General features: G+C 34.8%; 1 protein-coding gene across 1 annotated transcript; it reads left to right on the top strand.

Moving 5' to 3' along the window:
• Positions 1-1,370: 1,370 nt before the first annotated feature.
• LOC142504797 (homeobox-leucine zipper protein ANTHOCYANINLESS 2-like) lies at positions 1,371-7,052 on the top strand. Its single transcript, XM_075617602.1, has 9 exons — positions 1,371-2,183; positions 2,285-2,505; positions 2,604-2,721; positions 2,822-3,499; positions 3,596-3,697; positions 3,783-3,995; positions 5,136-5,310; positions 5,507-5,874; positions 6,312-7,052. The coding sequence occupies exons 1-9, from the start codon at positions 1,977-1,979 to the stop codon at positions 6,696-6,698; spliced, it is 2,469 nt and encodes an 822-aa protein (XP_075473717.1). The 5' UTR covers positions 1,371-1,976; the 3' UTR covers positions 6,699-7,052.
• Positions 7,053-16,048: the final 8,996 nt, after the last annotated feature.

Here is a 16,048-nt window from a genome sequence, read left to right as displayed (position 1 = left end):
AATTGAATAAATACGAAATTTGAAAAAAAAAATCTTTGTTGTAAAATTTTGAGAATATTGAGTTTTTCTAGTTAAGTAAATAAAAACTGTCAGATTATTTTTAAACCAAAACAACATATATCAACTAATAATGGGCAAACATCAATTATAGTTTACGAGTAAACAAAATATTGATTTCAAACAAAATAACGTATCGAAATGAATTAATTTGAAAATTCAGTTCTGTGTTGAGGTGCAATAATTGTCTCTACTAGGTAGAGCGATCAAACCATGACGTTTGTGCTGATGTGCGTTTAAGATATTTGAGTTGCACTACCAACTATAGCTTTTGGTAAAACAACAAATATTTGGTCCTATATTCGGTTTAAATTTTTTTAAATATAAGTTAGTTCGGTTCGATTTCAATTTTTAATAAAACTTCGGATAATCTAACAAACTAAATTTTTATAAATAAAATTAATATCATTAAATTTTCTAATAAATTTTGTAAAGATATAAATATTACAAATTTTAATAAAATTTATTAGACAATAGTATTATACTTAAAAATATTTTTTAATAAATACAATTTAAATTTATTTATTCCAAATTTTTGCACTTTTTTTTATTTAAAACATGATTATTTTAAAAAAATTCTAAAATTTCAGTTAATTATGTTACTGACCGAAATAATCGCTTTTTTCGATTTGGTTTGTGAGGTTTTCGTAGTAAAGTTTGATCGGTTCGGTTTGTCGAAAAAAAATTCGATTAATTCGATTTTAGAAAATTCGATTTGATTTTAACTGAACATATTACTGTCTAACACAAGATGGAGACAGCCTTAGGTATTTATGAATCCTGACTCTGCCTATGATTATCGTAATATCTGTTTTTTGCGGTTCGATTGTTTCTTACTTGAAATTGACAATGCATCAAAATCATCTCAAAATTAAAATTTCAAAACTTGTTTTGTCATTATGAATGCATGAAAATATATTATTTTTCCTCATTAATTTTATAATATCTACATATTTCAAATGTTTCATGAAAAAAAAATTGTTTATTCAAAGTTCTATTGCTAAAAAGTAAGGGACAAAGTTAAAAAACCATGGTTATAGTGTTTCACCTATAAATTAACAATAAGGAAAAAAACGAACTTATTAAATTTCCAAAATCTGATGAATCTGGGCCAATCATATTGATGAAAGGAGTATGTGGAGTCGCATCAAACAGAAAAAAAGGTCCCGGCATCTAGATTTTTTTACTGCTGTTACAGCAACAATATTTCAAAAGGAAAGCAACCTTCGGAGTGTGTGTTTTGTGTGTGAAATAGTCAACCAATCCTTTCCTGTATCATGTTTTTTGGCGATATATATATGTGGGCATCGATGAGTTCACATGGTATTGCGGGTAATATCTTTGCTCTCTTTCTTCTTTCACTTGTTGCCGCTCTTCTCTCTCTCTTTCTGAAAGAAATTCGGACTGTTCCGAGAAAATAGCCCTTTTTTTTTCCTTTCTCTTACTTTTGTAGGACATAAAAAAGCTAGCTTTTTGCAAGTCAATCATGCAGACATCGAGATACCAGATAGCAAGAAAAGTCCTCTCAACTAGGGTTTTCACTTGAAGCATTTTCTATGTTTAGCTTTTTTGTGCCTTTCTTTTGTGAAGTTTAATATCTGTAAGAAGGGAAAGAGGGATAGAAAAATAGCGCCTTTCTTTTGGTTACCTTATTTTTCTCCCTTTTCTTCTATTGTATAAACATTAGCCTTTTGGAGAGGAAGCTGGAGACATTTGGATTCAGGCCTCGTGTCTTCTCTACCTCTCTTTTCCTTCTTTCTTCTACCATTTTATATAAATCTGGGATATTTTTCTGTGTTAAGCGTTTATTTGCTGCTATAATATGCATGGAGTGATTCTGTTGATGCATATGTCATACAAAGTGTAACGTTAAGATCTTGGAGATTATCCTATCCAGTTTAAACAGTGGACGATATTTCATGAATTTTGGGGATTTTCTTGATAGCAGTGGCGGCGGTGGCGGTGTAAGAATTGTTTCTGGTATACAGTATAACAATAATACACCTACTCCAAGAAGTAAGATTAACAGCAGCATGCCCACTGGTGCAATTGCGCAACCCCTCCTTGTGTCACAATCACTTGCGGGCAAAGCCATGTTCAACTCACCTGGCCTCTCTCTTGCCCTCGTAACGCCGATTCTCTCTTTCTATATATCTATATATATCTAATTGTATGTGTGTGCGCGTGGGATGATTTTGTTGAAGGGTTTTCACTTAAATTTGAGCAGCAAACGTGTACCGAGGGTCAAGCTGAGGTGGGCAGAATAGGGGAGAATTTTGGGTCTACTATCGTCGGTGGAAGGAGGAGTAGAGATGAAGAACATGAGAGCAGATCTGGGAGTGATAATCTGGATGGTGGCTCTGGAGATGATCTTGATGCTGCCGACAAGCCGCTGAAAAAGAAAAGATACCACCGACACACTCCCCAACAAATCCAAGAACTTGAAACGTCTGCTTTTTCCGAGAAACTTTTCGACTTTTTTCCGATTTCTACCTTTTCTGGTTGGTTTTTGACGAATTTTCTTGGTTTTTGGATGCTTTTTTCAGTCTTTTCAAGGAGTGTCCACATCCTGATGAAAAGCAAAGATTGGAGCTCAGCAGAAGGCTTTGCTTGGAGACTAGACAGGTCAAGTTTTGGTTTCAGAATCGAAGAACTCAGATGAAGGTACACGAAAAGCCGAGAATTTCGTACTTTTTGCCTTTATTTTCTGATTTTTTATTTTTGTTGGTGTTTTTATGGGAAAATTATGTGAATATTGCCTCAGACGCAACTCGAACGCCATGAGAATTCTTTACTCAGGCAAGAAAATGACAAGCTCCGAGCAGAAAACATGTCGATGAGGGAGATGATGAGGAACCCCATTTGCACCAACTGTGGCGGCCCGGCCATTATTGGGGAAATATCCCTTGAAGAGCAACATCTACGAATCGAGAATGCTCGATTGAAAGACGAATTAGATCGAGTCTGCACGCTTGCAGGGAAGTTTTCAGGCCGCCCCATTTCATCTTTAGCTTCACCCATGGGCTTTCCGATGCCTAATTCAAACCTAGAACTCGGAGTGGGGAACAATGACTTCGGAGGCCTAAATGCCCTTCCTTCAGGCCCTCCTCATTTCGGATCCGGGATTTCGCCCCCTCTGCCTATTGAACCGCCTACCAAACCATTGAACATCAACCCAATGGACAGATCATTGGAGAGATCAGTGTACTTGGAGCTTGCCTTGTCTACCATGGATGAATTGGTGAAAATGGCCCAAACCGACCAGCCACTTTGGATTAGAAGCTTGGAAGGTGGGAGAGAAGTACTGAATCATGAAGAGTATTTCAGAACATTTACTCCTTGTATTGGTATGAAACCAAATGGCTTTGTTACCGAAGCATCGAGGGAGACCGGTATGGTGATCATTAATAGTTTGGCCCTCGTTGAGACGCTAATGGATTCGGTATATACTCCATCTCTATAATATTTAAAACCACATTGTTTAGAATTCCCATCATTCTTGACTTGTATGTTAATCGTTTGTATTTTCTGATTATAGAACAAATGGACGGAGATGTTTCCTTGTATAATTCCAAGAACATCAACCACAGATGTTATATCTAGTGGCATGGGAGGAACAAGAAATGGTGCACTTCAGCTGGTAATGCCAATTATTATCGAAGTTTATATGTCTTAGTTTAATATGATGAAGTATTAATTCTTGTCCGATTTGTCATCATGATTAGATGCACGCTGAGCTCCAAGTTCTATCGCCATTAGTCCCAGTTCGGGACGTAAAGTTTCTCCGGTTCTGCAAGCAGCATGCCGAGGGTGTGTGGGCTGTTGTTGATGTTTCCATTGATACAATTCGAGAAACAGCCGGTGGCCCGACGTTTTTGAGTTGCCGGAGGCTGCCTTCCGGCTGTGTGGTGCAAGATATGCCTAATGGATACTCTAAGGTAATAATTACCTGTTTCCGAAATATGGATTTCTCTTGTTTGATTGCTACTTGTTGCAAATTTTCTGGACATTAATTGACTCCCCTCGTGTTTGGTACCCTTCACCCTTTTCTTTTAAATAAGTTTGTTGTGGCAACTGCACTGCACCATTGGAGCTTAGTTAGGAGCATTTATTCTGTCACATTGTTTGAAATCGTGTTTATTTTCTTGTTAAAGATTCAAGAAATCTGCCATGTTTATGTAATAATCGACACGGATTCGATTGGATCGGGCTGAATTCACTTTTATTTTATTGAACAATTTAGACTCAAATTATATAAAATTCGGAATTTTCTTATAGGAGGAAAAGTCACTCAAATTTACTTAGTAACGCAACTCCCAAAAACACTATGGGCTCAAGAAAATATGATGTATTCCTTGCAAGAAATAATTTTGGTCCGAATCCCATTTGACTTGAGATATGAAACTCAAGTGAATCGTCGAAAAGATTCTTCTCGTGCCTCATTTATATAATCAAGTCTTACTTTTATGAGATCGGATGAATATTAATTTACTAATACAGTACTCGGTTTAATTAATCGAGGCTAATAAACCCTTTTAATATAGATGAATAGAACCATCTATTGCTCCTTTTTTTGCTCCTTGGGACACATTAATTTCGTATGATTTAGATCCAATAAATAATATTCAAACATCGGTAAACTAAAAACTATATATTTGATGGTTTATATTCTGTCCCTTTCTGATACATTGGCCGATATTAAATTTGTGCAACTGTGATGCCTATTTCCATCCTTCTGATGTGTTTGTTTTTCTACCAATTAAAGACCTTATAGTCAAACGCCAAGACTCGCTACAAATTTGTTTGTTTACACTACATCACACCTCGTGCCTACAAATCTTGCATAATTTTGTGCTGGCCAATATTTTATTTACTACACATTTTTAATGGGTTTTTTTTTTCTGTTTCCCTGATTTTAGGCTGGTTTTTAGCATTTTTATATTACCATTATTAGGAAGTTAGAAAACAATATTATTAATAATTGAATGGAAATTATATGAACGTCGTGTTCTAAAATTATGTAAACATATAACATGTGGCTAAACGTTTGTGTTTTTTTCTCATCATTCTATTTGTAGGTGACATGGGTAGAACACGCTGAATATGACGAGAGTGTAATTCACCAGCTCTACCGGCCTCTGATTGGGGCTGGAATGGGATTTGGTGCGCAAAGATGGGTAGCCACCCTCCAACGGCAATGCGAGTGTCTCGCCATACTCATGTCATCTTCTGTGCCTGCTCGCGATCATACAGGTACGATACAATCTGGATAAAATGCGTTGTGTTGTTTTATTCAGTTTCTTTCCTATCTCATAACATACCCTTTTTAAACTTATCTTTTCACATGCATGTATCGATGGTAACTCTAACCCGAAGTTGAGGGTATGAGATGTGTAACTGCTAACGAATTGATGGCCATTGATCGACCATTTTCTTGTTTGATGCGCAGCAATAACTGCTGGCGGGCGGAAGAGCATGTTGAAGCTGGCACAACGAATGACCAACAACTTCTGCGCGGGCGTGTGCGCCTCAACTGTTCACAAATGGAACAAGCTTAAATCAGGCAACGTAGACGAGGATGTGAGGGTCATGACTCGGAAGAGTGTTGACGACCCTGGGGAGCCGCCTGGTATTGTGGTGAGTGCCGCCACGTCCGTGTGGTTGCCAGTGTCGCCTCAAAGGCTATTCGACTTCCTACGCGACGAGCGTCTGAGGAGCGAGTGGGACATACTCTCCAATGGCGGCCCTATGCAAGAAATGGCTCACATTGCGAAGGGACAAGATCATGGCAACTGTGTTTCTCTCCTCCGTGCAAGTGTAAGCCCCCCCCCTTCTTATTTAACCTTATTTGTTTGATGTTCATATGCTCTACAACTTGATTGAAATCGGAAAATATGCATTTAATTTACTTGAAATTGAAATTTCTTTATGTTCTTAAAAAATTGGAATTCTAAAATATAGGTTTTTTGGTCTAATTACCTTGTTGTTTTTTTTTTTTCGAAAAAATAATGTGTGGTAGGTACATCATGATTACATGGGACAAAAGAATTGTAAATTTTGAATTATTCATCTAACTTTATATCCAATTATGTGTCTTTACTTCAACCTTAACTTTATTATTTTTCAATTGTGTGAATACTTAAAAGTCAACAACTGTCAGCTTTCTGGGTCAGCCCAACTGGTCCTGGGGTCACTCTGGTTTGTGAACATATGTACAAAAGTGTTGAGGACTTTCTTGTCATTTTATGTGACAGGCCATGAACTCGAACCAGAGCAGCATGCTGATCCTCCAGGAGACGTGCATAGACGCGGCGGGGTCGCTTGTTGTTTACGCGCCAGTTGACATACCTGCCATGCATGTGGTGATGAACGGCGGAGATTCTGCCTACGTGGCGCTGCTCCCCTCGGGATTTGTCGTAGTACCAGATGGGCCGGGCTCTCGAGGGCCTACTGGTAATGGACCCATTGGAAATGTTGGGATGGTCCATAGAGTGAGTGGTTCCTTGTTGACGGTTGCCTTCCAGATACTGGTGAACAGCCTTCCGACCGCGAAACTCACCGTCGAATCTGTGGAAACTGTTAACAACTTGATAACATGTACGGTGCAGAAGATCAAGGCGGCCCTGCATTGCGAAAGCTGACGTTTTCGTGTTAAACTGTATTGACATTGTGCTCGAGCGTGACATTATTTGTTGGATACATGGACTAGGTCCGGTGTTTCAATATACGATGTCTGGAAAAAAGATAGAGCTAATTCATGGGGGAGTCAAGAACGAACCTCGACTATAACAATCCTTGCATCGTGATGGGAGCGAAACATGCAGCCTTGGTTTATCCCCGGTCGTGGTGGCGGTAGTTTCTTTGCACCATGCAAGGGTGGTGGTTCGGGTATTGACTCGAGAGAACCCCTGAATTAACTCGAATAATATTTGATTTGATTGACTTTTTCCTTAAAATTTAACTTTGGTTCTAGATTTGGTCCGTTACGATGTTGTTGTATTTCTGTTTTGATATCTCATTATATATATATATATACACAACAAATATTTGATGATTTCATATTAACGATCGAGGAACCCAATATTGAAAAGAGTGATATTTAAAAATAAATAAATATATAATTATATATTTAATATATGTGGAAGAAGGTGGTATGGGGCCAGGGAATTGCATGGTTGAAACCTGCCACTGCATTAATTGCATGCCTGCCTGTCTTTCTTTCATTTTTCAAAACGTTGCCTCGTTCTATGTATTCCGCCCAAAATCAACGTCAAAAATAGGATGGCATTTTAATCCTCTCGAGAAAGAAAAACAAACCCTTTCTGGGCCACCAATTTTCCAATCACTCTCTCCTTCACACACAACACACACACACACACACGTGTATGACTTTTGCTGCGAGAGATTTATTTATACGAAATAACATTGTAAGCAAGTCAAATTCAAATTCTCTCTACTTGTTTGTTTCATTTATGCGCCGTATTTTTTTGGTATTAAATAACATAAATTATGTTTCTAGATTTTCAGATTTCATTTGTAGAATTGTTATTATCTCGAAATAATGGTGATTCTATCCTTTTTTTCAAAATAACAATAAATTAAATAAAAACCCACTCTATCTTTATGTGCGTTGGAATTTGATAAAACTTGTGTGAGACAGTCTAACGGGTCGTATTTTATGATACGAATATCTTATTTGGGTCATCTATGAAAAATTATTACTTTTTATGCTAAGAGTAATACTACTATAATGAATATCATTAGAATTGACTCGTCTCACAGATAAAGATTCGTGAGACCGTCTCACAAAAAACCTACTCTTGATTATTTGTGGGGGCATATTTTTTTATTTTTATACCAATCCAAATATCCGTAGATTATACAAGTGTGCGTGATTTTATCTATATAAAAAATATATAATATTTTCAAATGATATTCTTAATTGGTGTGAGCAGGGAAATAATCCAATATATATAGAGACAAAAAAAGTGAATATATTTATTCTACTCCTTCCAAGTTTCCATTTAATATTAAGCTATTTATTGCCATCGATTTAAATCCTCACTTCATATGTGAGCTGTGCATGTAATAACATGCCAAAACATAATGATTATTTCAAAATTGGGAGTTTCGTCTGTCTATAAGTAGTAATAAATTTATAGAGGACAAGAAAAGTTTTAGGAAATCGTCACCTTCTATGCTAACAAAAGTTTTAGAAAATTGTCACTTTCCATTCTCGTTACGCTTCATAAATATATTTTATAAGTTCTGCTTCTTCTAGCTTTAGTTCCATTCTCATCCGGTATCCCATCAGTAAAAATGTTAGTATAAGCAAATCGCACGCGCACGCGCGCGCGCACATGTTTATATATTTGAGAAGAAATGTTACTATATGTTTAAATCCGGTGTTCAATCAAAATTTTTGGATTTGTATTTTTATACGTACATTTGTTTCCAAATGAGATGATCGATGATACTATAACAGGAGGGGCCACTTAAATTCGTGTGAACATTGATGCTGGAGAAATGAATCAGTCATTTTCTGGTGGATAAGATGAAGATGGGATATGTCTACCGATCGCTGAAAGCAAAGTTTTAAATTTTTGGGGATATTATATTTTAACCTTATATATATAATTAAAATTTTAAAAGTTTTATTTTGTTGAACGAATATTTATAAAACGTTTTCTATATTTTACAATTTTAAAAAAAAAAACTTAAAGTATGTGTTTTGATATGATTTTATAGTTGTACAAACAATTTCTTATTTATTTTAAATTATAATTTTTTTTCGTGGTTCACGCAGGAAGTATCAAATTCCAGAATTTATTGAGTTGAATTGTTGACGTTTCGAGACTCGACGTTGTTGGTTAACAATGTAATGGATGAAGGTCATGTCCAATTAATTTTTTTTTAAAAAAAAAGTCAAAAAAATTACCATTTAATACGTCTTTTTTTCGGTTGGAGGTTGGATGCAAGAAAATTCCATCTAAATTGGACCTTTTCAAGTGTGGAATTAGGACTTAAAACAATTTGTCTCTCTTTTTTTCTTTTTCTTTTTCAGTTGGGAAAAGCTTATAAAAAACCTAAAGACCGCGACTGATGGATGGATCTACATTGCATAGACTATATCATAATTTTTATTTTTTTTTAGGACTGATCGTCTTTTTTACGACTATCACGCTAATCAGACGCTAATCAGGTAAATCGTATTCAACAAGCTCTAGTGCAACAATGTCGTCAGATATAATGTTAATATTATTTTTTTTACATGAAACATTCCGATTATTTTAAACACAATTTAAAAAAAAAATTAAACTTAGCTAACGTATAGTAGAAAAGAGGCCCATTTAAAAGTGGGCTTTCACACGGGAGTGGGCTCCAATCAACGACCCAAGTAAAATGTCCATAATCCCAACTAGTGTGATTGTGAACCCTACTTCCTATCATTTTCTTAGGGTAGATGTTGACTAAGAAAAAATAAGACAAAAACGTCTGAATAATATAAGATTAGTTAGTCATATTTTAGTATAACCTTCACTGACCGGTGAAAATAATATAATTTTCATATTTTATATTCAGATTTTCATTTTTTTAGTAGATTTTATATACATTTGCAAATTACAACTTAAATTACCAATTTCGTTGGAACTTTTGGATTTCTCATGTCCACAAAGTTTGGCACACCAATGTTTTCAAACTAAACTCAAAACACGTCATTTTTTTTTTTTTTAAAGATCTTCATAATTAAGGATTCATTTACTTATAGAATGTCGTTGATTAAGTCTAACAAGTTATGTTGACGACTCATAGATTATCCGAATATCAAATTTGAAACGATGTCTCAAATATGAGGCTCAACTGTAACAACTCTCTCCCAACTGATAATTTTTTTAACAATTTTAAAAATAAAAAATGAAATAAATCATGTTTCTGTTGTTCTAAATGTGACAATGTAAAAAAAAATTTTATTTTTAAAAAAGCTGAAATTTTAAAATAAAATTATAAATCAAGGTTGGGAGTTGAGCATATGCCTCCAAATAAATAGTCGAATGAATGATAAAGCAAGTGCAAAGTGAGTATTTGTCCACATCGTAGAAAAGTCTTGGAGAAATAATATGACAAAATAAGGGGCACGAAAGAGTCGGACAATTATAGAGCAACCCTAGTTGAAATAATGGTCACATTAAATCGGATGTAGACCTATCAAGAATGGTAATGGGTATTGGAAAATAATATTTAAAATGTGTGTGTTGAATATTTGAATGTTGAATATTTGAATGTTGAAAATAAGAGTTGTAAATATTGAAAATTAGTGTGTGATGATGTATGTAATGATGTATTTTATTTTTGGATTATTTGTAAAGATTTCCTATAAATAGATCTCTTATTTGTGAAGAAAATCACAATTGAGTAGAGAAAAAAAATATTATAAAGTATGTAGTTTGGTAAATTTTGAGAGTTTGAGATTTTTAATTTTTACCATAAATTTTTACTTTTTCACAACACGTTATCAGCACGAAGCTCTAAAAGTCCTACATACTTTTCCAAGCTCCAAACAGAAGAAAAAGGTAACAAAAATAATTATATTTATTTTACTGTTATTTATTTATTGTGTATTTATTTAATATACAATATAATGTTATTATTAGAAATAATAAAAATAAATTTTTCATAAACTTGTTATAAATCCTGGGAGGATGTTAAGACGACATCCCACACTCCCGGTAAGGGATACGACAAGTATAAAAGCCTATAAGGTTTTTAAACAAAATAAATTATGACACTCATTATAATATTATGATATGATATACATAATTATTTAAACATGTCTAATATTATATATATCATATTATTACCATAAAATTATACAAATACATACCTTTATTTTTTTTGTACCCCAACGGTCATAAATGGTAAAAAACGGCTAGTTTTTGCCCTATAAATATGATCTCACAAACACATTCCATCACTCCAACTTTCTCTTCTTCTCTAAAAATTATTCATCATCAAATTTTTCGAAGAAAAAAGAAGATGGCTTTCTCAAGGTTATTTTTAATTATTTTGGTTATCATACTCACGAGTCTTTTATTTATCGGAGAATATCCTCCTCGTGTGTTTTCTTTATTTTTACAAATACTTGTACTTGTTGTTTATCCGTTACTTTGTATTGCAATGATTATTAACTAATAAAATGCATCGTAATTTTTTTTAGTACCACCATGTCAAATTTAACAAAGCTCGAATTTGTTGCGCTCGACATCACGGGAAAGAATTATATGCCATGGACTCTAGATGTAGAAATGCATCTTGAGACATTGGGTCTAAGCGAGACCATTAAAGAAAATTGCATATGCACGTCATAAGAAAAGGCAAGAGCCATGATATTTTTGCGTCGACATCTCGACGATGGATTGAAATGTGAATATCTGACTGAAAAAAATCTCATGGCTTTGTGGAAGGGATTAAAAGAAAGATTCGAACATATAAGAGAAGTTATACTTCCGACCGCCCGGGATGAATGGAATACATTGAGATTCCAAGACTTTAAAAAAGTCAGTGATTACAATTCGGCGATATATAGAATAATCTCGCAATTAAAATTTTGTGGACATGAGGTCACAGAATCTGAGATGCTTGAAAAAACATTTTCCACGTTTCATGCATCAAATATTACTCTACAGCAACAATATAGAGTACGTGGATTCGCGAGATATTCTGAACTCATCGCCTGTCTTCTTGTGGCGGAAAAAAACAACGAGCTATTAATGAGAAATCATCAGTCCCGACCCACTGGATCAACAGCATTTCCAGAAGTAAATGCTGTAAGTAAAAATGAATTTAAACCTGGAAACCAAAATCAAATTCAAAGACAAGGTTTTGGTCGAGGTCGAGGTCGAGGTCGTGGACGTGGACGTGGACGTGGACGTGGACGTGGACGTGGAATTGGCCGTGGTCGTGGTCAAGGCCGTGGTTTTGAAAATAATCGAGATAGTTATTTTTATAACTCATCTCAAAAGAACGTCCCAAACCATCCACAGAAAAGGCATCATGAGAATACAAGTGTTAATGAGAAGCACTCAAAAAGATATGAAAGTTCTTGTTACAGATGTGGTACTCCAGGACATTGGTCCAAAGTTTGTCGAGCCCCTGAGCACCTTTGTAAACTTTATAAAGAATCATTAAAGGGGAAAGAAAAGGAGACCAACTTCACTGAACGCAATGACCGTTTGAGTGATTCAACTCATTTTGATGCTGGTGATTTTATGAATGATTTCTCTGTAAATGATCAATATGTTGGTGGGATAGAAATGAACAATATTGATGCTGCAGATTTTCTCAACGATTTCTCTGAAAATGAACAATATAATGGTAGAATATAAATGTACAATAATCTATTTTTCATGTATTCATAGAATAATGTTTTATTGTATAATTATGATTTGTGTTATATTTAAATATATATTGCAAGTAATTTATTTCATTGCATATTTTTTTGAAGTTCAAATATGGAAAATGCTATGAGCAAAGCTGAAGTTTGCATACCCGATAGTGGTACAATGCACACTATCCTCCGAGATAAAAGATATTTCTTGGAACTAAAACCAACAAAAACAACGGTGAATACAATATCAGGTCCTGTAGACTTGATTAAAGGATGTGGTAAAGCACAATTTTTGTTACCTAATGGTACAAAATTTTTGATCAATGATGCTTTATATTCACCACAATCGAAAAGAAATTTGTTGAGTTTTAATGATATATATTCCCATGGGTATGATACTCAAACAATGAATGAAGGGAATGAGAAATATATGTGTCTTATCACATATAAATCAGGAAAGAAATATGTGATTGAAAAACTACCAATGCTCCCTACTGGATTGCATTATACACATATAAGTCCCGTTGAATCAAACATGGTAGTTGATAATTCTTCGATATTAACCAATTGGCATGATCGATTGGGACATCCTGGTTCAACAATGATGCGAAGAATTATAGAAAATACACATGGTCATCCACTGAAAGACCAGAAGATCTTTCAGAATAATAAGTTTCAATGTAAAGCATGTTCTCTTGGAAAACTTATTATAAGACCATCACCAGTCAAAATCCAAACTGAATCACCAATGTTTCTTGAACGTATTCAGGGTGATATTTGTGGACCAATCCATCCACCATGTGGACCATTCAGATACTTTATGGTATTGATTGATGCCTCCAGCAGATGGTCACATGTATGTTTATTATCAACTCGAAATGTTGCATTTGCAAGATTACTTGCTCAAATAATAAAATTGAGGAATCAATTTCCCGATTATACAATCAAGAAAATTAGACTTGATAATGCTGGTGAATTTACTTCCCAAACTTTCAATGATTATTGTATGTCTATGGGAATCATTGTTGAGCATCCTGTTGCTCATGTACATACACAGAAAGGATTGGCTGAATCATTGATTAAACGTCTGCAAATGATTGCTAGACCAATGATTATGAAAACAAAGCTCCCTATTTCTATATGGGGACATGCAATTTTACACGCTGCTTCATTAAATCGCATCAGACCAAGTCCATATCATAAATACTCCCCATTGCAGCTTGCATTTGGTAAAGAACCAGACATTTCTCATCTGAGAATTTTTGGATGTATGGTGTATGTGCCTATTGCACCACCGCAACGAAAGAAAATGGGACCTCAAAGAAAGGTTGGAATTTATATCGGTTATGATAGTCCATCAATCATTCGATATCTTGAACCTCAGACAGACGACGTGTTCACAGCACGTTTTGCTGATTGTCATTTTAATGAGGAAATCTTCCCAATGTTAGGGGGAGAACAGAAACATACCGAAAAGGAAATTACATGGTATGTATCATCATTGTTACATCTGGATCCAAGAACAAAACAATGTGAAAAAGATGTACAACAAATTGTACACTTGCAAAGAATAGCAAATCAAATACAAGATGCATTTGCTGACACAAAAGGGGTAACTAAATCATATATACATGCTGCAAATGCCCCTGCTCGAATTGAAATTCCAAAGAAACAAATGGAAGATACTCATGATGTCATTGAACGCCTGAAGCGTGGAAGGCCAGTCGGTTCCAAGGATAAAAATCCTCGAAAAAGAAAATTCATAGAGAAACACGATGATCACAAAATAAAGAATGACGTTTCTGAAGAAACACATGATGATCACAAAATAGAGAATGGTGTTCCTGAAGAAACACATGATGATGAAAATGTTCTGTCAGAACCACAAACTGACGAGAATCATGAAATCTCTATCAATTATATTAATACTGGAAAAATATGGAACCGAAAAGATATAGATGAAATTGATGATATATTTTCTTATAATGTGGCAATCGACATCATAAATGATAACGAAGATCATGAACCAAAATCTTTTGGTGAATGTAAAAATCGGCAGGATTGGATAAAATGGAAAGATGTCATCCAGGTTGAATTAAATTCGCTAAATAAACGTAATGTTTTTGGACCTATAGTCCTTACACCTGAAGGTGTAAAACCTGTTGGATACAAATGGGTTTTTATTCGAAAGCGAAATGAGAAAAATGAAATAGTAAGATATAAAGCTCGACTTGTTGCACAAGGTTTTTCTCAAAGGCCTGGAATTGATTATGAAGAAACGTATTCTCCCGTGATGGATGCAATTACGTTTCGGTATTTGATTAGCTTGGCGGTATCTGAAAATTTAGAAATGCGTCTTATGGATGTTGTTACAGCTTACTTATATGGATCACTTGATAGTAATATATATATGAAAATCCCTGAAGGATTTAAGATGCCTGAAGCACAAAGTTCAAAACCCAGGGAATGTTATTCTGTGAAATTACAAAGATCATTATATGGGTTAAAGCAATCAGGTCGAATGTGGTATAATCGACTAAGTGATCACTTGATGAAAAAGGGATATGTAAATAATTCAATATGCCCTTGTGTTTTCATTAAGAAAACAACATCCGGATGCGTAATTATTGCTGTATATGTTGATGATTTAAACATCATTGGAACGAATAAAGAAATTCAAGAAGTTGTGTCATACTTGAAGGAAGAATTTGAAATGAAGGATCTTGGAAAAACCAAGTATTGTCTGGGTTTACAAATTGAACAAAAAGAATGTGGAATGTTTGTTCACCAGACAAATTATACAGAAAAGATCCTTAAACGTTTTAATATGGATAAAACAAATCCTTTAAGTACTCCAATGGTTGTTAGATCATTAAACATAGAAAAGGATCCATTCCGTCCATGTGAAGATGATGAAGATATTCTTGGTCCAGAAGTACCATATCTAAGTGTCATCGGTGCCCTTATGTACCTTACAAATTGTACAAGGCCTGATATATCTTTTGCCGTGAATCTGTTGTCAAGATTTAGCACATATCCAACAAAGAGACACTGGAACGGAATTAAACATATATTCCGTTATCTACGAAGAACGACAGACTTGGGACTTTTGTATTCAAAAGATGCTAATCCAAGTATAATTGGTTATGCTGATGCTGGATACTTATCTGATCCACACAAGGCACGTTCCCAAACTGGATATGTATTTACTCGTGGAGGCACTGCAATATCTTGGTGTTCTCAGAAACAAACGCTCGTAACAACTTCATCAAATCATGCCGAGATTATTGCACTACATGAAGCAAGTCGTGAATGTGTGTGGTTAAAATCAATGACCCAACAAATCCAAATTTCATGCGGATTATCATCTGATGAGAAGCCTGTGATACTATATGAAGATAATGATGCATGTGTTGCTCAAATGAAAGAAGGATACATAAAAAGCGACAGAACTAAACATATTCCTCATAAGTTCTTCGCATTCACCAAGGAACTTGAGAAGAATAGATGTATTGATGTTCGTCACATTCAATCAAGTGAAACTCATCAGATCTCTTCACAAAGGCACTTCCTACGTCAATATTCAGAAAGCACATATATAATATT

Source organism: Primulina tabacum, chromosome 10 (genome assembly GCF_025594145.1).
Source record: "Primulina tabacum isolate GXHZ01 chromosome 10, ASM2559414v2, whole genome shotgun sequence".
NCBI lineage: Eukaryota > Viridiplantae > Streptophyta > Magnoliopsida > Lamiales > Gesneriaceae > Primulina > Primulina tabacum.
Note: the sequence above shows the minus strand (reverse complement) of the source record. Positions and strands in the feature narration are given on the sequence as shown.

What these genes read in the sequence shown, in the direction of transcription:
- LOC142504797 (XM_075617602.1), top strand. Translation starts at nt 1,977, where the DNA reads ATGAATTTTGGGGATTTTCTTGATAGCAGTGGCGGCGGTGGCGGTGTA. An exon ending in CTGGCCTCTCTCTTGCCCTC is followed by an intron (nt 2,184 to 2,284) that starts GTAACGCCGATT and finishes AAATTTGAGCAG; the next exon opens with CAAACGTGTACCGAGGGTCA. An exon ending in ATCGAAGAACTCAGATGAAG is followed by an intron (nt 2,722 to 2,821) that starts GTACACGAAAAG and finishes ATATTGCCTCAG; the next exon opens with ACGCAACTCGAACGCCATGA.